Source organism: Acipenser ruthenus, chromosome 6, assembly GCF_902713425.1.
Source record: "Acipenser ruthenus chromosome 6, fAciRut3.2 maternal haplotype, whole genome shotgun sequence".
Lineage (NCBI taxonomy): Eukaryota > Metazoa > Chordata > Actinopteri > Acipenseriformes > Acipenseridae > Acipenser > Acipenser ruthenus.
This window is the reverse complement of record NC_081194.1, coordinates 23,144,988-23,172,115: the sequence shown is the minus strand read 5'-3', so window position 1 is coordinate 23,172,115 and position 27,128 is coordinate 23,144,988. Positions and strand designations below refer to the sequence as shown.

At 37.3% G+C, this 27,128-nt stretch overlaps 1 protein-coding gene across 9 annotated transcripts in view; it reads right to left on the bottom strand.

The window, feature by feature from the left end:
• Positions 1-27,128, bottom strand: part of LOC117411250 (NHS-like protein 1) — a 130,205-nt gene that overhangs the window by 33,374 nt on the left and 69,703 nt on the right. Inside the window, exon 1 of one of the 9 annotated variants that reach the window (XM_059025246.1) lies at positions 16,314-16,815. The exons of the other annotated variants lie outside the window; for them this stretch is intronic. Within the exon in view, the coding sequence (XP_058881229.1) occupies positions 16,314-16,506 (193 nt within the window). The 5' untranslated portion in view covers positions 16,507-16,815. Of the gene's footprint in view, positions 1-16,313; positions 16,816-27,128 lie in introns of those variants that run through there. 9 annotated transcript variants of the gene reach the window in all.

Below are 27,128 nucleotides of genomic sequence, written 5' to 3'. Positions count from 1 at the left end.
CTTTCTGTCTACTTTTTAAATAACATTTCTTTTCATATGGCATGTCCCCTCTACTGGTATATTTAACTTAACAAGAGAAGTGGAAAATTCAGTCCATGGTCGCTTACTGGTGGTCTAGCATTTCTGAAAATGTCTTTGTGCTCATAAACAGGACTAATTAACTAGGCTTGCTACTTCTCGATTGTAACCGGTAAAACGCGTTAAACGTCGAATTCCCCAAAAATAGGAGTTTGACTGAAATAAATTTATATAGGATTAACATCGGTAAAACCACTCCCTATTTTATTTTCTTATCAAAAATAATAATTTAAGAAATCATCTCTAGTCTGTGTAGTTTTTATACTTGCTGTCTGTCCCGTCTCTGTTCCGCTCTGAATGGCTCGCTGTCAGTCAACTCAGTGGTTCCTTAATAGGCTAGTGTAGTTTCACCGTCAGTCATTTCATCCTGTTGTGACAGATCTCGTTGGCTGAAGCAGTGCTAGAATGCTCTTATTCGTTTAAATTTGTGTAATACACTTTTATATGCTGCGTTTTCTACGGTTTATTTGAGACATGTTTTTTTTTTTAATTTGTGTAGGAACCTTAGCTTTACAAGGTATAGCTTTGCTGTTACCAAACGTTAATTCAAATTAGAATGTTGGTAACCATGGTTTTGTTGCATGTCGAATATGAGATGTTTCTCAATGGGATAAAAAGTCTGTTTTCTTTTTTTTTTTTTTTTAAGCATAAAGGTCGATTTCACCCATGCTTCTGCTTGAATTAAAAAACAGTAAATTCTTTCAAAAATAAACATCGATATTAATCGTCCATTTGGCAAAAATAAATAAAAACCGAACAGTAACAAGCCTATAATTAACCCACAGAAGAGATGGACCCACTTTTAAAGAAGATTGCTACACATGTTTCAGTCACTGCATGTGAAAGTGCTTTCCATTTTAAACACACAGTCACCTGCTATCTTCTGCAATGCTGGAATGAAACGTTGTTTTGTTATTCATGTGATGTTTACAGAGGGCAGTGGGAGGCACTGAGGTCACTGAGGCCCCCCTGCTGTTCTATTGAGCTAGTTTAGACACCACGGGATCCTAACATCCATAAACCCAATCTAACCTCCCATTTACTGCAGGTCTCATTCTCATAGACCAGAGTGTCGGCATGGGGGTTGTCAGAGTGACTCTTACAAAAATTGCAGTATGGATGGCATACAATTAAAACACATTTTGATCTGCAGGGAGCCCATCGCAAGTTCATATTAATTTTAGACTTACTTCTTTATACGCAGTAGACATTCTGATATAATTTGAAACCTTTAAACCTTCAAACTGCAGTCAAAATGTTCCATGGGCTACACCATCAAGTCAACAGATGCAGATCAGTCTACTGGAATGGCCAAGGCTGGATAACTCCCCAAGGGAAGATGCCATTCCTGTGGAGTAACACCCATCTAATTTCCATACACCAGTGACTAGATATATAGAAATACATTAGAATTAAAACAGCATTAGCATGCAGTTAAATGCATCGGGCTGCAAAGCAAATCAGAATAAAATGCCAGTGCTAATTCAGTCCCATAATAATAATAATAATAATAATAATAATAATAATAATAATAATAATAATAATAATAATAATAATAATAATAGTATGCTTTACTACAGTATATGGTCAATTTCAGGGCATAAGCACCAAGTAGTTCAAAGTAACACTGCTGCATTGGTATGCAACATCCTGAATCCAAATTAAAAAAAAAAAAAAAAAAAAAAAGGATTTCACTCCTTAAGGGAACAATTTATAACACCTACTACTGGCTCCACCACCTGTTTGGGTTGGTTTTATTACAGTATGTTCCTGTTTAGCCCAAGCACTGAGGTGAAACCTTTTAATCCCTAACTGACAACTAGATGCAGCCAAGCAGCAAGCCTTAAACACAACTTTCAACAGCCTTCAATTCCATCTTGTGATTCTGTCGGTGGAGGATCCATTGTTCAAATCTGCCTGCCCCCCAGCCTCGTTTGGATTCAACAGTTTCTAATAGGGATTGGGTTTGAAAGCTAACATGACCGCTGACCATCTCCTGATGTTTACTGACTGACAAAAGACCTTCCCATCAGATCTGTCCACAACCTGAAACCTGCAATATTTGGCTGTCCTCTCATCTCCTCTCACACTCCCCCAAACTCACAATACAGATTTTCTCCTCCCTTCACTGATCACGGTATACGGTCTTCACGATAGGTTAATGAATGACACACAGCTTTTATATTTGGCTTCTGACATCTGAGAAAAAGACTTGAATTTATTTACTTTCTTTTATTTTTTTCTAAATTTAGCACTACTGATTGTTCTACAGTTGGATGGATTGTCCACACAAGTTATTTTTTTTGTAATCCATGAATTTTTTTTTTTTTTTAAATGGCTTTTTTTTTTTTTTACAGCAGTGTTTCGACAACAGAAAAACTGATTTGTTCTGATGCAGTACAGGACACTTTACTGGTAAGTGGTCCTCCAGTGCTCATTAGGGTAATTTTCTAAAACGTGGATCATTGTGACTAAACAAGGACTACTTTAAATGTAAATACCCATTGTTGCACACTGGGAACCTCTCTTCTGTATGCAAGTTGATGTAGGAGGTCTGTTGTTATCAAGGCTTTCTCAGTGCCAAGAGATTTACAGGAGATTAATAGAGGAATGCCTAGGTGTAATTACAGAGCAGCGGGGAACAAACTGGACTACAACATATACTGTGTAGTTTAAAGAAAAACAACAAAAGACAGGGATGAGGCAAGTTTTTTTTCACAAAGCAACACACTTAATGTTTAACATGGCAGGTTCAGTACTGTACAGCAGTCTAGTGTCGTCCTCTGGTGCAGAACAACAAGCCAGCCTCGACTGATTCATTTAGAACAAGGATAAGAGTCTAATTAAACAAAAGCACTGTTCAGTTTGCTAATCTCCAGTGCGAAGTTTGCAACAGCTTTCATTCTTTCACAAATGACCTAAATCAAAGAAAAGGACGTCTGGCCTAAACAGTTCTGAAAGTGGCCTAATAAGACAGTAAGTACAGTAATTGATAAAACTCCTGTAAAACTCAACTCTTCCCTTCTGGACAATATAGCACTCTGCTTTTAATGTACTATAAAGTGCACTTATCTGCTCCCTATTTTACTGTATTTAATCCTGCACTTAACCCTATCTGTATTATTTTGTATTTCACTTGCACTCGTATCTAAGCCTGATGTAACTATCAACACTGTTATCTGCTCTTGAACTGCCCCGATATCAAATCGTTCTGTGTTTTAGGACTGAAGTCATTGTATTTTGTATCTTGCTCTTAATTGTACTGTAATTCTTGATATGCATTTTTTTGTATACAACTCTAAGTCGTCATGGGTAAGGGCAACTGCTAAGAAATAAATATTATTATTATTATTATTATTATTATTATTATTATTATTATTATTATTATTATTATTATTATTATCATTATTATTATTATTATTATTAATAATCATAAATTGGGGTATTGATATTGAGTCCCACCTGGAGGGTGCAGTTAAGATTGACCTATAAAAAAGAGAAAAATCCCAAGTGCCAGTGAAGATGAAGAGCACTGAACTCAGGGTTTAAGAGAGCAATAAAGCATGCTTTTCTGTCTTTGTAAGACACCATGGTACCAATGACTAATGGACTGGCCTTGATCCTTCAGGAATAAGGGTTAAACAACTACTGTTCCTTTATTCCACTAGCCCACTACAGTAGACAGTACATACTCCTGCTTTATAACAATCAATCAAGCCAATAACTGTCTCCAACTTTAGTAACTACGATTTTAATTCCATCCGTTCAGATTAGTAAGCAGTACACTATTCCTAACTCACTGAACAATCAGATCAAATTCATCACCAGAATCCATGTGTTTGTACATCATTTTCAAACATTACCCTGAATGTAATTTAACCACATTTCCACTAAAACTCACTAAACACTAAATGGACAAGTGGAATTTGTCATTACAGTTCATAAGTGTACAAAATACTATTATTTATGAAGCACAAAAAATAAAATAAATGAAAACAGAAAATTGACTTTTTACCTTACTGTACTTTACTGTAAATGTGGTTACAGTACTGAAGAGGAATGGGTTCCATATAATAGTTTGAGCTTCTGATTCCAAATCCCATCTGAGACACTCATTTCTACATCATGTCCTTAAAGTAGAGTTTAATCACTTACATTATCAGGGCCAGCAAGCTATAAAAACTGGGTAAGAGCCACACCCTCAACTTCACAACATCACAATTAAGTTATCTGGGGTAAAGTCTTTATCAAGTATTCCGGCCTTACATTATTTAAGCCATTTCCAGCATGGCCAGGACTGGTTATTCAGGTAAGAGCTGGTTCTAGAGCAGGTAGTGCTGGTTTTCCAGTGGCCATACTGGTTCAAAAGACTGTTATACTGGCTGTAGAATTGGTAAAGATGTTTCAAGAAAAGAAAAATAAACAGCCAAAACACAATAAACTGTAAAGGCTCTGAAGTCTGTTGAAAGATTGTTGTCATACTCTTGAATAAAACTAATTACTGTAAACATGTGCTGGGTATTCCTAATTCTTGCTGATCAGAAGTTACTGGAATTGTCAGAATTATTAGCGGTCTACTCAACTACAGTACAGCACCATATACTAGATATGTGATGTCTTTTGAGCTGTTCTGGGCTGGAAAGTAAAACAGTACCAAAGCCTTGCGTCGCCTAACTCATGGTGTTATATAGGTGCATCTTCTTGCCTCTCAAGATGAGATGATGTGATCAGTCACATGCAGCAGGAAAAAATCCCATTAGAATCAATGCAGTGCAGAACATGCCTTCCACATTTGCTATAGGGGGCGGCTACATATTTCTCTAAGGCATTCAGTGATAATTAGACAAGCTTCCACCAGATGCTCGATATTTCAATTCCAAAACCTTTTCCAAGGTTAGACATGTTTTTCTACTTTATAAAACAAGTACTGATTCCCTCACAACTTTTATCAACATTTATCAAGCAAAAGAAAAGAAAAAATGTGTTAAGGATTGCAGGCTTGATTTGCAATAAGACCTATTGTATAAAGCACCTTCAAATCAGCCAGGGCTTACCTGACCCCCACTTTCTACAGTGAAACAGTCAAGCCTGTGCCATCAGATGCTTTTAGATGAAACGCATTTGGTTGTTATCTCCAGAGAGCAGGCGACAGACAGCCTCATTAATTATACAACACTGGCATTATAATTACTGTAGTGCATTATTTTAAAGTATTGATTCTTTAACTCACAAATTTGCATTTCTATATGGGTTACAGTGCAGTGCAGTACACAGCTGCTTAAATGTGTTAGGTGTAGTTGAGATGCAAAGACATATAAAAAGGTATAACTGCACAGTACAGTGTGCCTCTGTTCAGTATAGTGTAACTGCAGGTTTCTTGCTATATCACATTGTCACTCATGAATAAGCAATGTTATACATTAGTTAGGGTAGCATGGTAAATTATTGATGTAAATATTCTGGGATATCTCATTCAAATATGATATAATTTTAGAGAAGTTTTAACTGGATTTATTGTGCAGGGTCCACAGCTTTGTTACAACCTCTGATTTTTCTATGTACTGTATGCAGCGTGCTACTGTATGGGGGCCATGTGACCAGAAGACTTAGTAATACAGTGAAATCAAAACACAATTGCACAATTTAAACTGTATTGTCATTTTCATGGTAAGGCTATTGCATACACCACAGACATATTGTGATATCTAGTAGGGCTGTGTTCAAAGGTTTGAAGGTTTGTTCCCTAGCCAGGAATTCTTAGGTAGTTCTAAACCTTTGAAGGTTCGTCAGGCAGCATTCACGTACTGTATGCTTTTTTTTTTTTGTTGTTAACAGAAACCGTTTGATAATGTATGAATAATATAAACCACACAGTAAATGCCACTCGCATGCAAAATTAGATCTTTTGATTTGTATAATGCATATTACTTAAACAAAAGCTGTTGTATTAAAATCCACTACCAAATCATTATACGAAGCAACTCTATATGGCGCCACAGCCATGTAGTGGAGCAGGGTGTATTACATCAAAGCACTGACGGGTGTGGGGTGGGGTACCTGTAGCGGTTGTAGTGCTTCAGTATTCTTTCAGAATAAAACCGGAAAAAAACTGAAGCCTACGTTAAATCCTGTAGCACAACTCGACAATGACTTTTCCTGATTTACTGAATAAAAAGTCAACAGTTCAAACAAATAAGGAACACCATATGAAGTTGAAAAAGGTCATATATAGAAGGGTGCTCAAACTGTTGTTCACTAACGGTAGCTCCACAATAGACCACGAAAATAAATAGTAAAAAACAAACATGCCTGTACATTGTTGTGTAGTCAAATACATTACAGTGAATGTTTTATTCCAATTATATGGATTACCTGTAAAATAATAGGATTTTCAATCAGATATAAACTCATAGCTATGGTGACATCACCAGTTAACTATGCAAATTAGTACCATCGAAGGTTTAAACCTTCCTTCGGTAATCTGTTCCTAACCTTCAAAGGTCAAAATGTACCTTTTGTTACAGTCCTAATATCTACTATAGAATATAAACAGTATTGACCAACTTGATAAAACCTTAACAAATGCAGCATGTACAATAATATCTGTTGTGACCTCAACAGATTGTCCAAAGATCTGACCCACATTTTATACAGTGTTGATCCAGCATGTTCATTATCTATGCAGAGGATTAGGGGTGAGAAGAAAGGGGATGGGATGTATTTTATATACCCCTTATCAAAGCAACTGGTAAGCTGATAGTGAGCAGTTTTCAGTGCAACAGAACCAGCAACTGCATTATAAAAATCAATAAAGAAGTCAATAGTGAATAACTTTCCCTGTCCTCCAGAAGATGGGATCAATGACATCAGATAGACCCTTCGGAATATATCATTGAAGCACTGGGTTGTAATCCAGAGTACTCTGCAGTGACCCGACCTGATTTAAAACCTGACCGCAGGTTCCCTACTGGGTTCACACAAGCAAACCACCAGCACACCAGAATATAACCCAGATCAAACAGACACAGGGGCCATCTATATATATCTTATCTATTCTTGTACTTACTGTTGTAAGGACTAAATCCTTTACAGTAGCTTACCTCCTCTTTGAAAAAATGTGTTTGCTACTACTGCTGTACTAAGTTTAACTTGTATATGTCCAGTTGTGAATAATGATCACAACTATTTGGTTTGGACATCGATTATACTGTACAGTTCCTTTTCTAAAGGTTGAATGCATACTGTAGTGTGAGGTCAAAGGAGTTAAAAAAAACAAAAAAAAAACAAAAAAGTTATGACCAAAAGTTTTGCATCACCCAATAGAATTTACTAATTTTGCTTCATAAAGTAAAATTAAACCTGCTGAATAATGTTACATTAACACTGAATTACATACCGCTTTGTAGTTTTCCATATACTTACTGAAAAGCTGACAAAAATGGAAAAATCTGACTTTTTGAAACCGAAGATGAAATACTGTAAACTATTTTGGCGTCTACTTTTGTGATATCATTTTGTAGTTTCTTTGATTACATGATGTTAAATAAAAAATCTGAATTATGTTCATATAGTTTATTGTTTTATTTATTTATCTTTTAAATGATGTCTCAAGCCTAAAATTCTAGGTGATTCCAAAACTTTTGGCCATAGCTGTAGTCTCCACTCCTGTATTGCAAAACAATAACAAACAAGAGCTACAGACCTCTATCAAGTTCAGGCTATATAATTGCATTTCACGGTCAATCATGTACAGACTTTTTTCAAAATATATTGGATAGCCAAAGACAGCAATTACAGGGGTATTATTGCACTTACTACATGCTCTTACTGAACTTTACTCCTATTAGCACATTTTTTTATTATTTCTTTATTTAGCAGACGCCTTTATCCAAGGCGACTTACAGAGACTAGGGTGTGTGAACTATGCATCAGCTGCAAAGTCACTTACAACAACATCTCGCCCAAAAGACGGAACACAAGGAGGTTAAGTAACTTGCTTAAGCTCACAGTGAGTCAGGGAGTGAGCTGCAATTTTAACCGGGGACCTCCTGGTTACAAGCCCTTTTCTTTAAGCAACGGACCACACAGCCTCCTATTACTATATGTTAACTGCTCTTAGGTCGAACTCGCTCTTAAATGTAATTATTTACTGTATTCTTTATTTTGCTCTTATTCTGTAATGTGATATTCTGTAATGTTATATTTTACAATGTGATATTTTGCAATGTGATACTTTGTAATAATTCGCCCTGGATAAGGGTGTGTGCTAAGAAATAAATAATAACAACAATGATAATACTGTGAACTGTCGGTTATTCCAGTTAAGTAGGGCTCCGAGTGTGAAGAGGAAGACCTTCCTTCAATACATTAGGTTGCACAGATTCCCTCTTGCTATTTGCACATACTGTACCATGCAAGTTTGAAAGCCCTCCATTCTACCATAGACGTCACACACTCAACCTCTGGCAGCTGAGTCCCTATTAAATTTATCAGGGGGTTAAGCATTTCACACAAGATACATCTGTAGCTGTCATAACGTTAATATAACAGAACTTGAGCTCTTCCTTACTTGAATGCGAAACTGAATTATTAGCCATATGCTGGACCAACCCTTTCTGATCTGAGCGTAATTAAGAACGTTTATCTTCCTCTCAGAACCTCACTGGCCCGTGCTGAAAAATGTAGTAATGCAGTTTGGACTCTCATCAATTTAAGTGACAAAATGCCCGCCGCATGGCAACAACACATGGTTAATGTGATTCAGTACTCTCCAAGGACAATACATACTGAAGTGAATTAGCAGTATAAACCACAAAGCCTTTACTATTTTTAGCATTTAAATGTCTCATTTGCATTTAAAAAAAAAGTTAATTGGATAACATTTAAACCATAATTACATGTCCTTTTGACAAATACTATGTTATGTTTACGTTATGTTACATTTTTATGTAAATATTACAACTCGCTTACTCTCATTAAAGTCCAAGTCCATAACTAATTTTAGCTGCTTTAAAATGGGACAAAACAGTAATAGAAATTCTCCCGATTAGTGCAATATGAACTTTAAACTGGTATGCCAAACATGTAGGCTATGTGCCATATTCACAAAGCATTTACAAACCGCTAATGTTGCATAATTAGAAAGAAACAACCAAGGTGCCTGTAGGAGCTCGTAAATGAACCTTGTGGAGTTATTTATTTTAAGCTTTTTAACATGTTTTGTTTTCCTTTTAGAAATAAATAGTGTTAACTTAGCACATTACTGGTTACTCGTTTCTACTGTGTCTTATTACTGATTTTATAACCTACAGCTATGTGCAGCTCCACAGACAGTAAAACAAGGACATGCAATTAATGTTGTTAAGAAACCTAACCGCTTCTCTTACCTTACTTTTTCTGACCGTACTACCACCTACAGGAGCACGCAAAAACTGATTCACACTGTACTTGCAAATACATTAAAACAGCAATCTTTTGACTAGAAGCATAAGCCTTTGTTAAGTGAGAATCTGTATCATTCTTCAATTAACCCTATCAGAACAAGCCTTGAAATAACACTTTTTAATGAATTCCAATGGTTTTGAATTAGATATAATTAATTAATTAATTAGTCTACAGTATGGAAAGGACAGATAATAAAAGACAACACTGATCCTTTTAGTTTCAACAGTTAATCACATTATTTGTGTACATCACTCACTGTTATCAAATCTTAAAAGACACCGCTTTAAAAATCGGGTTTGGTTAAAATGTTTCTGCTGCTTTTACCTTAATTAATTTTAACTTAGTTACAGTATCAGTGGATCTGTAATTCATTCAAATCTGCTTTGAAATCTGGGGCATCCCTCACATTCAGGATGGCTGGAAGAAATGCCTGCATTTCCCAAGGGGTTTCAGAAATGAATGCATCTAAAATTAAAGAAACATCGAACATCCATGATATTATTTTGTGTTACAGACTGAAAGGATGATGTTTCATACCGTACATACAGGACTATGTTTTAGAACAGATACACTATTAGCAAGTACGCTTTCCACTGCCTGTAGGATACAACTAAAGCTACTGTCGCTGGTTTTCAGCAAAAGTACCGTGTTATCTGGAGATTCCGGATGCATCTGATATTGACAATGATGGGGAACAGTAGTTCAGCAATAACTTGGAGCATGTAAAATATTAAACAAATGATATTTTCAATAGAACTCTGCTTATAACCTAATTTGCTGTCAAGCTTTTAAAGAGTTATCTACTGTATTTGTGCCTGGTAAAAGAAGATAGCTGGTGAGTGCATAAAGCCTATTGGAAGGTAATTAAACAAATCAAGTCGAATTAGCCAAGTTTATTTTATATACCTTATGGACTGTCTGTTTTCAGGCACTGTACTGTGCTGTTTATGTGGAATTGCACTAAAAATGTTACATGGTGATAAAGCATAAAATAGTTCCTACTATGAACAGGTCATTATCTCAAAAACTAACACACATCAACAATGCTCACAGAACCGTGGGAATAATGTCTACCTGAATGTCTACAGTAGAAAAATCAACTAATTATACTAAATATACAGTAATAGCACTAGTAGACCAGGTCATCAATACTAGTCCATTTATATTTAGTGCATGAACATTTGATTAAACAATTCCAGTATCTCTTGATCAAGCAGAGAACAGCACTAAGGAAGACAATTGAAGGTTCTGGCTTCTGTTCCCTCCCCAGAGATCAGTCATTTCTTCTCGTGCAGAAGAGAATCAATCCACAGTTACTGCCAGACACCCGCTGCTCTCCTGCTGCTATACTGGCCTGTTAATTATTTAATACTGCTAGAAGTAACATGAGGTGAGCAAAATTATATTAAATGAACATGTGCCTGCTTGTTCTGTGGTTTTAAAAGGATACTTGCACTTTATTTTATTTTATTTTATTAAAAAGCAGATCAATAATGTCCTGCTCATTCCTATATTATGCATTCGGCTCTCAAATCATTTGATTGAGTATACTTCAAAAGGTTGCTACAGTGCAATTTGTGGTTGTACACCCTGTGCTGTGATATGCAGAGAAGTGCTGTATGACAGAGACTTGGAAAGAAAGACAAAGCTCAGGTCACTCCACTCAGCCCTTTACTGAAAACCTCACTAAGCCTTGGCCTGCAGATAACACCAGCCCCCTCCTCAGCACCTGCGGCCCTCTCTCCCAGAGAACCCCACCTGGGTCCTAAAGCCTCAACGAAATGGCTTCAAATTATGTTGCCATTATTAGCTTCCGTTGGCAACCGCAGTTCAATTACCAGCTAACCAGAATGGAAGGGAGGAAACTTATTATTACTGAGCCGCTAGTCACATAGGTTATCCAGGATTTACTTAATTTAAGAACAATTTGGTTGGAGCAAATGCCTTCCAATAGCTCTTGAGCCCTTAAATCAATCACAATAAAAAAAGAACATTTAAACTCTAAATCTAAAGGGGTCCCATACAAAATAAAGGAGGTATGTTAAAGGTTAAACAGATTTAATTGCACATTTCCTACAGTATATCCAACTTCCAGAGCCCGCCGTTGGTGTATAATAACTATACTGTAGAACACCTCTGCCAGCAGAGGTCATCCTAACAAAGGAATTATTTAACCTTCCTAAAGAACACAGTCTTAAAGAAAACATGACAAAGTGAATAGCTCAGTGATGACACGGAGGGTAGCTTGGGACTATTTCTTTCAAAACATAGACCTAACTGTAAACAGTACTACTTTACATTTACACATCTAAAAACCAAGCAATTTTTAAACATGAACTAATTTGCCCATACTGTGGTGTAGAATAATATGCCAGACCACTCCATAACTGTGCTGTAACTGTCTTGATTTACTGTGTCGCATGATAGCACACATAGCCATGTGGCCTACTGATCAAAGCTGACCACTGGTTGCAAGCCAGGAGGATTGTGGTTTTGAATGCTTTAAATTACTACACAGGTAGAACAAATCAGTTTTCTACATATGGCCAGACAACTACGGATTCCACAGAAAAGTGTTGGTTTAACCTGGGTTAACACATTCTCAACATAAAACTATATCATTTACAGCACAGAAAATGTCTTGCAGTAGTCTAGTCTATCTAATCCAATTGTCCAAGGATACATGAGTTCAACAGACAGGCATTGGATGCAGCGTGCTGCTGGCGTATTGCTGGCAAACTTATTTCCTTGATTCAGACACTAAAGAAGTCTAATCATGTTAAGAAAGTGCACATGACTTGATTACATTCATCTTAAATAACTTCCCCATCTAAGTATTATTGACCAAAGCTCACACAGCATCTATCACAATGGTGCTATCTTCATGTCAGAAACTGATCTTTTCCATGCAAATGCTCCATCAGCCATCCGTCTTTATCAGACTGAGCACAAAGGGCCCTATTCTCAAAGCTTCAAATCACTTATTTGAAGAATGTTTTTCTTGATTAAGATACAGTTTGATATGGTAACTGCATCTTATGGTACAGTACATATTTCTATGAACTTACTAGTACGTTTGAACCTAGTATTTGTTTTGTAGAATGCACTATTTGTACACACGTGCTCCCTACAATTACAGTTTTACAGTGCTCAGCAAACCTTTGGATACTTTCTCACTCAAGAGCATTCAATACAGAACTATATTGGCAAATATGCATTATTAATTCTATAGATTTAATTTATTAATACAAACTATCCTTATAGGCACATAACTGTTACACATTATAACACTAAAGCCAGTCATAAAACCCTCTCGAAGCATTTCTCTCATTCTATAAAAATCTTTTTACACTAGGACTTATGATTGAGTGTTTAAAGTTCCGGATGTGCATCAACCAATACCCCAGCAGTGTGGAATAGGAGCAATCTTGTGCACGAAATACAAAATCAAGCATCTACCTGCTTTGTGGACTTCTACAATTACAGAGTATGCATCACAGCCATGCAAGGGCATTGACCCTGGCCTAATCACCCAAGAAGAAATTCTCCATGTGCATGCATGCATGTTTCTTGTTCACTCGCCTATTATGCGTTTCTCACAATGCGAGTAGTGCACAGTAAGCAGTACCAGGAGAAAAAGATCACGCCTTTCCCGGTAAACCTTGCTTCTGTTACACTGGAGCTCACTCAGCAGGTTCTGCCTTGTGTTTAGCTTTCTATTGTCTTTTCCATCTACAAACTAAAAAGAGTCTACAGAAGAAAGACACATGCTTAGAAATCATTTAAATGCTCAAAGCCCCTCAGAAAAGAGACAATGCCTTTGTGCTCACTGTCACAATTAAGCAAGAGCTGGGTTAAATTTCGTAACAAGTTACAAGGCACCAATACAGTTTGCACAGTGGAAACCTGAAAATATAACCTCTCTAATGCAGTAGCTTTCAAGCTTTTCACTGTTTCAGTAGTTGTACTTCTGCTTTTCAATTACTACTTTTCAGAGGACTAGAGTCACAGAGCCTTCATAACAGTGAAAAGGTACAAGGTAATAACTGCTCCACTGTACTGTGCTTATACAGTTACTGAGATGTACAGCGTTTAGGTTTATTGCTGCCTTTTTAACAAGGGCCTGTATTTTCTTTGGCTTCATGCACAATATAATCCTTTTTGGCAAGTCCTTCACAAAGTAAACATGCCGTTTCTTTTTCTTCACATATCACCCAGTTAAAAATGCAATTCATGTAGCAGGACTAAAGGAAATATCAGTATGGTCTGTTAGATTCTCATCCATCAGTTATCTTGATCTTGCACTAAGCAGCAGACTATTTGAGAATGCACATTAATATACTGTATAGTCAGCAAGCATTTGCATTGTGTACTTAATTATTCTGATATTATTCCCCGAGTTCTAACAAGAACAGGCAGGTTCAATTCCAAGCCTAATAAACAGATCTTATCAATTGGTGCCAACATTAAATATTCATCAACAAGTCAAGCAATACTTGTACTATACAATCAACAATACAATTTCAGAGGAATTTAAACCTGGTGTAAACCTGCATCTGATGTACAGTATATCTGATACATTACTGTACCTGGAAGTTAAAAAACAAAATCTGGAATTATATATTGTTTTCCTACTTAACATTTCTCCCTGATAATACATACATGTTACTGTTTCATTGGGGAAATTATATGCAAAAAAAAAAAAAAAAATCAATAAAGAAAATGAGATACTGGGCAAGCACATTTAATTCCCCCACTGCAAGCGAATATAGTACTATAGATTAAGAGGTATGATACTCCCTACAGTGGAAAGGATCAACAAGGGCATTAGGCAGATAAGGAAGGAAATAAAGAAAACACTGATGAATGAATTGGTTTATTCTATTCAGACAAAGCTGGGTCCCAGCAGCGCAGCAGGATTTTCTATGGAGAGCCCTTTCTGCCTTGTGCACGGTTTTCTCACGCTTTCCTGAGTGCTGCTCAGCACACAGCTGGCTGTCTGTGTCAAGGGGGATCAAAAGGGAGTGGTGCTGAAGCAGACAATAATAACCAGCTGAGCCGTTTGCTTAGCAACCACCCTCCTCAACACACATGCACACTGCCTGACTAATAATTCCACTTATTACTCAGGCCAGCTCCAGTGCTTTTTGAAGTAACATTCTGTAAACATAAATTGCATTCATCACTTTTAGTTATACCTAACGTCCAAAACCCAATCACAAAAATCTTTTGTACGACTAAAAGAAAAAGTTTAGGTAAACAAACATTTGTCAAACAGTCATGTTAAGAGAGCACAGTTTTGTTGAATAGTTTGCTTACTGTAGCTGAGCTTAAGTTTATTTTAGTAATGAAAACTTTAAAGTAGCTTACTGTCTGAAGTTAATCCTGCTAATGTTTTACACAGTGAGTGAAATAGGGCAAGTAAGTCTGAGGGTTAAGATGGGTTAGTAGACCACTTATCATTCAAAAATATATTTTTGTTCATAGTTCAGGATTAAAGAGTAAATAGCAGGGTTCTGAAAAATATAGCGTTATATGTCCCCACGTGTTGCTACAACTGTTTAAATAACGTACCTGTAATTTTTCTTTTCATTGTTAACATCCTGACTTTTTACACTTGTAACTTTAACGTCTGTTTCAAAGCTCTTTTAAAAAAAAAAAAAAAAAAAAAACCTAAACACATAACAAATGCTCTGGCTTTTCTGTTCCGTACCACATCATGGATCGTTATTGCTGTGTTACCTGTTTGACATTGTGGGCAATACTCCTTACATTACAGCAGACATTTTGAAAAGAGCTTTGAAACAGACTTTTAAGTTATAAGTGTAAAAAGTTGTCAAGATGTTAACAATGAAAAGAAAAATTACAGGTATGTTATTTAAACAGTTGTAGCAACACGTGGGGAACTCCGCTACTTACTCTTTAAAACCATCATTCAATTTGAGTTACTGTAAAAAAGAAAATATTTATATTCACATTTTAACACAGGGTTGTCAATTTACTGTACCCCCATTTCACTTTGTAGTGTGTATTGGTTTATTTTCCTGAATATCTGCACAAGAGAATTCAAAACGGGATTTTTTTTTTAGTTTGTTTTTAGTATGGTTGCCTTACTGCCAGACATACATACACACACATATGGTACACATCCTACATTGGACTACAACACTGTGCTATCAAATTCCACAAATCACATAAGGAATAATTATGTTGTACAAGGCTTATTTATTTATTTATTAATTACTGTAGATCAGACGACAAAAGTATCATTATAAGTAGCTTACAGTGATCAGGAATTTGTAGGCCAGACTTGCTGTTTTTCAAAAGGTACTGTAGGCTATTATTTTTCGTTACAATACAAGCAGGCCTGTTAGCTACTGCACAGTAGCTTTAAGGGAAAGCAAGGACTAGTTATTTACATTTGATTTAATTAATTCCCATGAGAAATACCAGATTATACAGCAACTGCACTACCACAAACAACTGCCACAAGGCCTCCAAATATTACAGGTGGATTTTTACATTGTTGTAAGTTGTCATGAACAAGTGCAGCAATATAAACACATAAAAAAGCAGAGTTGACCAACCATACATTTTAAGGTGAAAAACTGTAAGAAATGTCATCACTTAGGTTTCCTATCATGTTGATAGATATAAAAAAGAGGTGTATTAGAAAGAAAATGTACTTTCAAAAGTTATTAGCATTCAGCATTCAAAATGTACCCAGGTGTATACTGTAAACAAATGCCTCCTAAGGCATTATATCTAAGGTATATCTGGTTCTGACTTACATGTCCAAAGGGAGTTCTTGTCCTGGGTTCTATGCTGCAGCAGCTTCCTGCGGGTGCACCCCTGTGGTTTGGTCTGAATGTTCCCCATGTTATTTGTGTAAAGGGGGACCAGTTCCTCCTCATCCTCATTGTAGGCCCTATGCCAGCAACTTACCACTGGCTCTGAAGACAGGCAATGCACGTATGCAATCATTTTTTGGCTTGGCCCTGGCTGGCTGAGGCAGGGGTGGACCCTTTCCCCAGTGGATAGATCACAGCAAAAGGAGGGGCTTTCTTTTCACCCCTGTGACCACAGAGACCATCCCCTAAGGGTTACTGAATGAAAGGGCAGGCCTGAAGACCTTCTTAAAATTGTATTGATTTTCTTCCAGTGGGTGTCCAGTCAAGCAGCATTCTAAATTAAATTGGATTGCTGGATCCTTGCATCGTATGCAAACCCGAACAGTATCCAGGAAATGGCAGCTTTTTATTTTAATTTTTTTTAATTTTTTTTTTTTTTTTTTTTTTAAGTAGAATAAAATAAAATAAAATAAAATAAAATAAAATAAAATGTCTTTTGATAGTTTATACAGCTTTGAAAACAGATAAAGAAGGAAAAACAGTCTACTATGTCCTCTGAAATAAAATAGGTCCTTAAGTTAATTGCGTCCCGTCTTCAGCCTTTGAACAGGTCTGAAGCAGCTTTCTTAGTATCGCATCCCAGCTAGGATCCTGCTTCTTCTAATCCTTAAAACCAGATTATCCCACAAACCCTTGTGATGAGCCAGACTGGGCTCTCCAGTGCAGATGGCTGTCTTTCTGTAGCCAATTTAAAAATGCTCCCAACAACCTTACCAATACACATTTGTTTGGACATGCAATTCTCTGAATTAAAACAAATAAAAACATTAAAGGTTCTTCTTACTGTAATTGGTTTTGACAAAATTGATTCAAATAGTTGTGTTTTTGTTTTTTAAAAAAAGTCAACCATACTGAATGAAAACTTTATTTCCAGTTGACGCAGTTTTAGCCAAAGATGTATTGATTACATTTACAGTTTACTAAAGATGCAGTGCCCTACAATCAACTATAATTTCACACTAAAATCAAATCTAGTGGTGTCAATCCAATACATTATTTTCATTATAGTCTTCATTGACAGGACACTGTTTGTTTATATCCCCCAAAGGGGAAGCCTGTAGAGACATCATTTCCTTCCTCTTCCCCTTGAAACCTAAAAATCTTCTTCCTGAGAAATTCTGCCCATATATTGTAGTGATAGTCACCCAGATGGAAGCAGCACAGCCATCAAAATAGAATATCTTTCTACTCATTTACCACTGGTCCTGTTTCAATGCAGATGTACTAGGTTTACATGCTTAAACTATCAAAGGAAAGACAAAAAAAGAGTGCCATCTCCTGGCCACGTGTGAAATAATCCTGCAGTACTGTACTCTGAACAGATGGAGAATGTTCTAGACATGGCAGTGCCTTTAAAAGGGCCATTCAAGTTCACAGACTCTGAACAGAAAAAAGCTGTGGTTTAATATGTGGTCTTAATGCATACAGCCCTGGGCATCAACACTGCGGCCGGCCTTACTGTAGGAGCCTACATTTAGAAGAACATAAAGACAAATGTTCAGTATACTGAACATTTCTGTGAAATTAACCTGGCTAGGAAAACTCACTAGGGCTTGCTTTTCATCCGTACAATATTTTGCTTTATGGAAACGGTTAACCCAGAGGTTAAAGTTATTGAGCCACAGAAACCAGGCAAGCATTTGACATGCTTCCCTTTCAGCCATGTACTGTAACATTGGTCACGTTTGACGAACACAGATTGAACTACTGTGGCGACGTTGCCAGCAGTACAAAACCACAACAAATAAAGCAGCTTTCCGGGGATAACCATGCCAAACAGGGCTTCAGTCTTTTTTAAAAGGTTAGTGGCTGGCAGCAAAAGCTTGAATAAGTACTTTGCTTTTACCTCAATCCATGATTAGGATCCCCACTCAAAACTGCATACATGGCCTTTGACAGCCTTATTTTAATATAATACTACAGCACTAAATAAAATAAAACCTGCTACAACATATGGTACTGTATTAACTCAGTTATCCAAAGAGATGTGTCTGGCACTCTGCAGAAATTAAGCATAATATCAGTAAATCCCATAGCTTTCAGTTAGACTGGCACTGTACTGTAAATGCTGCGGCTTCAATCTGCAGCAGCTGAAACTCATTACTGCCTGCAGGGCGCTTTATCCAGCTGTTTTATTGCGATCTGGTAAGCACTGGCTCAAAAATCATGGCACGATTTACAGCCAATCAAATTAAACATACCCTTTTTCTTGCCACTTTACATCTGTAAGCGTTTACACAAACTTGCAACTTCCAGTCAGCTGCCTAGAGCTGCTGCTGAGATGATAGTGGGAAAAGTGGCTATTATTGTCCCGCTTTCTTCTTCAATAAGATTAAGTTGCTGTTTAATATGAGCCATTAGAAAATGTAATATTTTTGTGATCTGCAGACCTCAGGCTATTCATTAAATCTCCTTGTGTAAAGGTTCTAGTCTAAAGGACGAGGGAATCCAAATCTATGATAATAACCTGGCAACCACCTCAACAGTTCCACGAAATACAGATTTTATTTAAGTCTAATGGTAATAATAATACTAACTGCAGTACTATTCATAAGATTATTATTGTTACCATTGTTATCGGTTTTATTCTTTTACATATAAAAGTGGCCATCATTACATCCTCAGTACTGGATGAAAATCCATCCTGTGCAACTCCCTCTTAGTGTACAGGTTGCTCACTATCTGCAATATTCTGCAGCTAGTCACCAGTCCAATTAGTACAGAAGTTAACAGCTAATAGCTAACTTCTAAAGACAATACAGTACTCCACAACCACATCCCATGACTCGGTTCCTATGAATACTATGACCTACTTTTCTAATGGTTCCAAACAAAATGACCACACTGTATTAATGCCGATTTGGTAATTTACAGCACTCAAGAAGAAACTACAGAGAAGGTTCCTCCTTCCTTTGTAATTTTCATCAACACTGTACAGTACAACAGAAAAGTGATTCATTAAATCACATTTGACAACAGAAAAATAAGAAAGCCTATTAAAATTAAAAAGCCTGGTATGTCAGAAATTTGGCACAACTGAAGTCCTTTGGAGATATAAAATACACATTGAAGCAGCATCTGCACTGAATATTTACATAGCCAGCAGCACTCCACAAAGTTGCCCTGGTTCACATTCTTTTTTAATGAATCAATCCTGACTTAAGATGGTCCGGCGATCCAAGGTTTAAAAAGCAAATAACTCAATTTGGACTACAGGCAGGAATTTATTCCAGGGATCAGGGTAAAGAAGATCAGAATCTGATGCTAGTCACAGCCTGGCAAAAGACCATTTCAGACCATCTGTTATCAATGTAGTGCTCCTCCGGGGTAAAGCATACTGTATTGGTATTGGACCTGAATTTGTGTTTTAAAAATACTTCGATTACAGCCAACCTTTTACCTTGAACAGCTTGCAACCGCTACAAAGTTCAACAATATTCTATAGGCTAACCATTTAAAGCTCTTGTTTTCTTTCATCTGGGACTGGTTTTGTTTTGTTTCCTGTTAAGATAAATCTGTCAGTCTTTTGGCATGAACCTGGGGTTGGTTGCCTCCTTTTTTAGAAGCCTTATTTAGACTCCAGCATACTTACAGTAAGTTGACAAAGTTGTTAGCAGTCATACACCATGCATGGAAGCAGTGTGTCAACGGTCATCGCCCAACTAAAACCTCCTTAAATTGTCACTTCCACTTACATCAAGTACTTGATGTAAACCACATATACTGTATATAGACATATACAGTTGTAGTCAAAAGTTTACATACCCCAATGGAAATTTATAATTTCTATAAATTTCTCAAACAAATAATTATAGGATGCAAAAGTTGTAGCAAAAGTTTTGTTGTTGTGGAGGAGGAAAACTCAAAAAATGCTAATTCAAAAGTATTCATACCCTGACAAGGAAAATTCAAGTAATAGCTAGTTGAGGCACCTTTAGCAATAATAACCACTTTTAAATGATGTTCCAGTTCATTCAAATTCCAAGCACTTCTCTTGTGCACAGTCTTCTTCAACTCATACCAAATATTCTCAATCAGATTTATATCAGGACATATATATATATATATATATATATATATATATATATATATATAAGTACCAGTCAAAAGTTTGGGTAGACCTGCTTGAAACCAGGTTTTTCATGATTATCTATGCTTTTAACTGTATAAACTTGTCTATAAACACTTAATATTTCATTATATGATACGTGTACTTATATAAGCTGATAATCATAAGTGAATTGCATTCAAAAATTTTATTTTTAAATGAAAATGATTTACAATTTCAATGAAATGGTCACCCAAAGCAAGGGGATTTCAGTCTGAAGCCCAAGTCAGTTAAAAGTCTGAAATGTGTATAACATGGTGTTAGAACACTAGCCTAAGTATTAAAGTGTCTTTGTTAGATGTTCTCAGAGTTAACTAGCATGTTACCTAATTTACCTTTTGTCACCAATTATTGTTAACAGGTGAGGGTCCATGATTACTATAAATATAGGTAGCATAGGCACAAGTTTGTCATTCCTGAATGTAAGGGAGCAGAAAATGGCAAAATACGCTCAGTTAAGCAAAGAAACAAGTCTCTAATTACTTTAAGAAATGAAGGTCAATCTTTAAGACAAATCGCAAGAACTTTGCAAGTGTCTGTAACTGCTGTGGCCAAGACCATCAAACGATTTGAAGAAACTGGCACTCATGAGGACCGAACAAGGTCAGGCAGGCCAAGGGTGACCTCAGAATCAGAGAACAAGTTAATTCGAGACACAAGTCTGCGAAACCGGCGATTAACTGCCCCTGAAACACAAGCTCAGCTAAATGCTACTACAAGTACAGATGTTTCAACATCAACTGTTCAGAGGAGATTGCGTGAAGCTGACCTAACTGGAAGAATTGCTGCAAAGAAACCATTGTTAAGAGTGCAGAATAAGAGGAAGAGACTTGCCTGGGCCAAAAAACACAGAAACTGGACGTTTGAGGAGTGGTAGTCGGTCTTACGGACCGATGAGTCAAAATTTGAAATATTTGGGTCCAACCGCCAAGAATCTGTAAGACGCAGAGCGGGTGAGCGCATGAGTTCTGCATGTGTGATTCCCACTGTCAAGCATGGAGGAGGCAGTGTCGTGGTCTGGGGTTGCTTTGCTGGTGACATTCCATCAGGATTACGGCTAGTTGGGCAGTCCTTCATTCTTCAGCAAGATAATGACCCGAAAACACACCTCAAAGTTGTGCAAGAACTATCTGGCGTAGAAGGAAAGTGAAGGACAACTCAATCTAATGACCTGGCCTGTCCAGTCTCCAGACCTCAATCCCATAGAACTTGTATGGGGCGAACTGGACAGAAGAGTCAAAGCAAAGCTACCCACAAGTGCCCTACATCTCTGGGAATTGCTGCAGAAGAGCTGGGAAGACATGTCGGGTGATTTCCTGCTGAAACTTGTTGACCGAATGCCTCGTGTTTGTGAGGCTGTTATTAAGGCAAAGGGTGGCTATTTTGAGGAATCCAAGATTTAGAGACAATTTTCAATTTTCTTGAACATTGCTTTGATACTCCTTATGTTTTGTTTTCTATATTGTAACATGTGTTTTCATTTTCAAGTATTTACAGAAACGTATACGACGTAAAACATTGTCAATTATGAAAAAAAACTAGTTTCCAGCAAGTGTACTCAAACTTTTGACTGGTACTGTGTGTGTGTGTGTGTGTATATCTATCTTCCTTTACTAACCTTAATTATAGGATACCTACTGTAAACCACAGCTACAGTACAGCAAGCAGGTGTATTTGTACATGGCATGTGGCCACTAGAGGGGTACAAGAGGTTAAGTTTCATTGGCTGACATGGCTGACATTAGGCACAGTTGCTTCCATGAGAAGAAAGTTGCTTAAGCCCCTATCCTGTGCCCAAAAATATGTATTTTGGGAAAAAAACAAGGTGTAGGATAATTCTAATTGGTTCCCAGGGGAATATAAAACTGGGTACAGAATGACTAAGAGGTTTAAACAAACGTAGAGTTGCTTAGAATTTTAGATGTAGTTTTGTCACTCCCTACAACACAATCTAAAACACTTCAAAGCCTGGTGTGATTCCATGTGGGAGTCCAAACATCTTAAATCGCTTTCATTAAAATTGCTGACCAGCAATTTAAAACATAAAACAAGACAAACCAGACTAACCGCGAACAGTATAAAATATATCCAAATCTTGCAAGAAGTTCCTTGTTTTCAAGGCTGCTTAAAATTTGTATTTTCCAATCCTGGTTCAACCATGCAGGCTTTAAGAAAATAAGTAATGAGTTAGTTTCAAACCTCTAGTGATAACCTGATCAGACAGTGACTGCAGAACTACTGCAGTTCAAACTGGCCATAACTGAAGTACAAACACATGACTAGATCACAATAATTTGGATTACACAAGTGTACAATGAATCATAGTGCTTGTTTCACATTTGAGAAGGGTGTGGAAGGGATGAGTTGTGAACATGAAGAGGACACAACTAGAACTGGCAAAACTGTGGGACTAGAAGAAGCACCTGCTACTGAAATGGAAACCTGTTGTAGAAAAGAGTATCAAGTTTTATTTATCAGACACACCCACTTCTGCACAAGAGAGGGCAAACTTCATGTCACACAACACGCCAATAGTAGGTGTTATTACAGTAATTACAATTTCTTTTTTATCCACAGTGCTTTACAGATGGGCTCAACTCAAATTCCTAATCTACAGTTGCTTTTCCCCCTTATCCCTTTAGGGTTTTATTCGCATTAAAGGGTTAATGTCTTTCTCTGTAAGGCATGATTGTTCTCACTTGTAATGTAAAACCCAGAGAAACATACCTCTACAATCCACAGCTTAGAGAGTACCATACTGATTTAGTGCACTGCATTGCTTCTGACAGATGAACAAGTAATGGAGACTCTCCACAAACATTTCAGCAACCATGCCTGGAAAATGTAGGCTACTCTCATGTGATTTGTATCTGAAATTTGACCAGGTTCATTCAAAAGGATAGAACATAAGTCAAGCCCCATTACACCATAAGAATGAACCAATGTGCCAGCCTAAAGAGTATATGTAGTATAGAAAAAGTCCAACACGTATATTGTTAAGAAGTCAGAGTTAAAATTAATACGCAATCAACTTTCAAATGAATCACTTGCTAAGTTGGTGGTGGTGGTGTTGTTGTTTCTTTCAAAGTACTGACAGAGCTATGACCAAAAGTCTTTCATCATCCTAGAATTTTAGGATTGAGACATAATTAAAATAAATAAATAAATAAATAAATAAATAAATAAATTATGTGAACATAATTTAGATATTTTATTTAACATCATGTAATCAAATAAACTACAAAATGATATTGCAAAAGTCTACCGCCATAATAGTAGTAATTAGTATTTGCAGTGCATTCCATTGTGTTTTAAGACTTCCTTAATTCTCTCAGGCATGGACTCAATGAGTCGAGTTATCCTTTAGATTCCTCCATGCAGCTTTTACATTTGATTCCAGTTCGTTTCGGTTGCGTGGTTGACTTTTCCAGATTTCCTGTCTTATCAGTCTTATGGATAGGATGGAGATCTGGCCAATTTCCAGGCCAAAATTGAAGTGGCGTGATCCTGTTGTCTTCTGACCATTTCTTCACTTGTTTGGCTTGATGGCAAGGGGCTCCGTCACCTTGGAAATAGAAATGACTGTTGGGAAAATCATTCAGAGTCGTAAGGAGGAGGTATCTTGTGCCATTAGCAGAAAAGCATCCCCAGATATGGACAGTTTCCGGATGCTTTGCCGTTGGGACAGTACACTCTGGCTTCTATATTTATGTGCCTTTGAACTCTTAATCCACCTTGGTTTCCAAAACAGCAGAAGGGGGACTCGTCAGAGAAAATTACTTTGGTCCAGTTTTTGTATGTGCGACAAACGTTCAGGCGATCTCTGATGTTTTTCTTGCTCAGAAGAGGCATCTTAGCAGGCCTCCCAGACACCAGAACTTTCTCCAAGAGACATCTCACAATGTGTGCAGACACCTTCACTCAAACTTCTTTCCTTTGCACAGTAAGTGGACACTACTGGTCGTCCTCTCTCTCAAACTTGAATGGCATAGGTGGCGATCCTGGCGAGCAGTGCTGACTTTTGGGCGTCCAGACCTGGGGGCAGCTTTACAGCTTCCAGTCTTCTTGTATTTCTGGATGATCTTAGATACTGTGTTTTGGCTGGCATAACCCTCTGCTGGCTATTTGACAACTCCTTACTCCTAATGAAGGCTGAGTGTGTTTCAGAGCTATGAATCTCCCACGTGGCTTGCTCTGAAGTTACTCAATCTATGTTAAATCTTACGTACATAGCTTAAATCTTGTTACGACTTCTTATTGAGTAACACATGTCAAGATTTGGGAAAACGTATATTTTCATGTAAGATTTCGAAATTAGTCCGTTTTTCGTCAAGTATATGGAAAGCTACAAAGCAGTATGTAATTTAATATGTTAACGTAACATTATTCAGCAGGTTTCATTCGACTTTATGAAGCAAAATTAGATCATTCTAGGGTGATGCAAAACTTTTGACAATAGCTGTACAAACAGAAAGTTTAAAATCCACTGCCCATTTTATTACCAGGAGCAAAAAGTGCACAGAAACCATGTGGACCACACCTGTTGGAACAGTGACATCTGCAATCGCTCTTCAGTTCAATTTGTTGACTTGTTCAAGTATAATTTGTGTGTATTTCCTTTCCTCTTATGAACTGAATTTATCTTTTAATCCTGTGTGCTGGGATGTTGATGTTTAGGGGGTTAGATGGTTTTTGAAGTATTGTGTTGCACCTGCTTCTTGTTAGTAGACTGTATAATATTGCATTCAACCTACTTGTCAGCATGCCAGTGTTTCTGCTGTACTGTATACTTTTCTTCCTGCATACTTGCTGTATTTTTCCAGCCTTGTGTGCAAAATTCACAAATAGTTACCTCTTAGAGTGAGTTAAATTTCTTTGCAGTACAGTATATTGTATGATACACCGTTGTGCATCTCCACAGCTGAATTCAAAAGCAGGGCAGGAGATGCATCTCTGTGCTCACATGAAAGAGCGCATAGAACAGACAGGATTATGGTCAGGCTTCTAGTGGGACATGGCTATGAAAATTCCTTGAAAGCACTTGTAAGTTGTCAAGAATATGTAATGTTACAGAAACTCTCCTTAAAGCAATACAGTTTTATAATTGTGTAGGGGCTTACTGCGCAGACCTTACTGTATTCGCTCCAGATCTACAGTGATGAACTGGAGGCAAGTGGTAATTTCAGAGGTTCTGGTACCGCAAATAAGTCCTGCATTATTAAAATAAAAAAACAAGCAAATTCTTGGTGTTTCTATGTTAAACTGAACTTGAAATTGTATGGTATGATCCTCACATTAAAAATCTAAGAAAATATTGATAAATAGAACTGATAAAAGCTGGTTATGTAATTCTGGCTGTATAATCATGCGTGTTCAGTCAGTTGACTTGAAGCAGCAGGAAGCAGAGGTGTGGGCAGTTAGGCTCACTTGCAGTAGGCTCCACTGCCAAGACACTCTACAGTATGTAAGCGGTCAGCGCGAAGACGTCCCACATGCAGTATAGAGCTAATGTCAACAGAGTGAGGATTTGTGCAGTTTGAGGCCACGTTTTTAAATTTGACATGGCACATCCTTACAGTAGTATTGTCCAAGAAAAACAGAACTACACTATTATGCTTCTCCAAAGTATTTATCATCTATTTCTTTTTAATAATATTAAAGCAAAAAAAGTGTATGGTACATGTTTTGCCTGGTTGAATAGCACTGTCCTCATCTTGCACAGGAACATCATCGAGTTGTGCTATTTTAAATCACAGCCTTACAACAAATCTAAGATTATAATGCAAAAATCGCTCTGCTAGCAGACAACAGGCTGTGAAGATTTTCATTCCAAATTGTAAAAATGCGGCCAATTAAAGTTGGCACACTGCCTCTCTTTTGCTATGACTTTGAGTACAGAATGTCAGACCACAACAAAACAGTAAAGATGCTGCAACAGCATTTCACAGGATTTGAATCCACTTACACTGTTGTGGGCTCTACAATTCAAAAAGGCCCATAACAATACTGTAGTATACAGAAAACAGCTGTAATTTAGAAGAGGCCGCCTTTTCATGCTGTTACTCAAAGGATCCGGGATTACAGTACAGACTTCATGCTCCAAGTAGTTAAACTGTAGGAGCCTCTCCAGCTATAACACATGTGATGCCGAGGCTCGGCACAAAATCTGTTTTGCATTCTGTGCATTTGTTTTGGTTCAGAAGTCAGCCAAAAACAGAATCTGAAGAATGCACTTACACTGGGGCACACACGCGAGACAACTGGTAAATCAGGCTTGGGGATTTGAAAACATATCTGCCGGAGCTATGGAAGGAACCACTGCAGTAACAACTGCTCTGGAGTTGCAAGGAGATAGGCCAGCAATCATCCCCACCCAGACTAATATTAGACCAAAGAGATGATTTGGAGGGGCAGCTGCTGTGTAGGTGGGGATGGGGTTGGGGAGTACATGAAGTGCTAATGGAGACCATGCACACCCACTTCATAGCATTCCAGAAATCTCCAGTTCATGTTGCATAACTGCTAACTTTCCATTAAAGCACTTAAGTAACATATACTTAATTGACAGGACATTTAAAACACTGGGG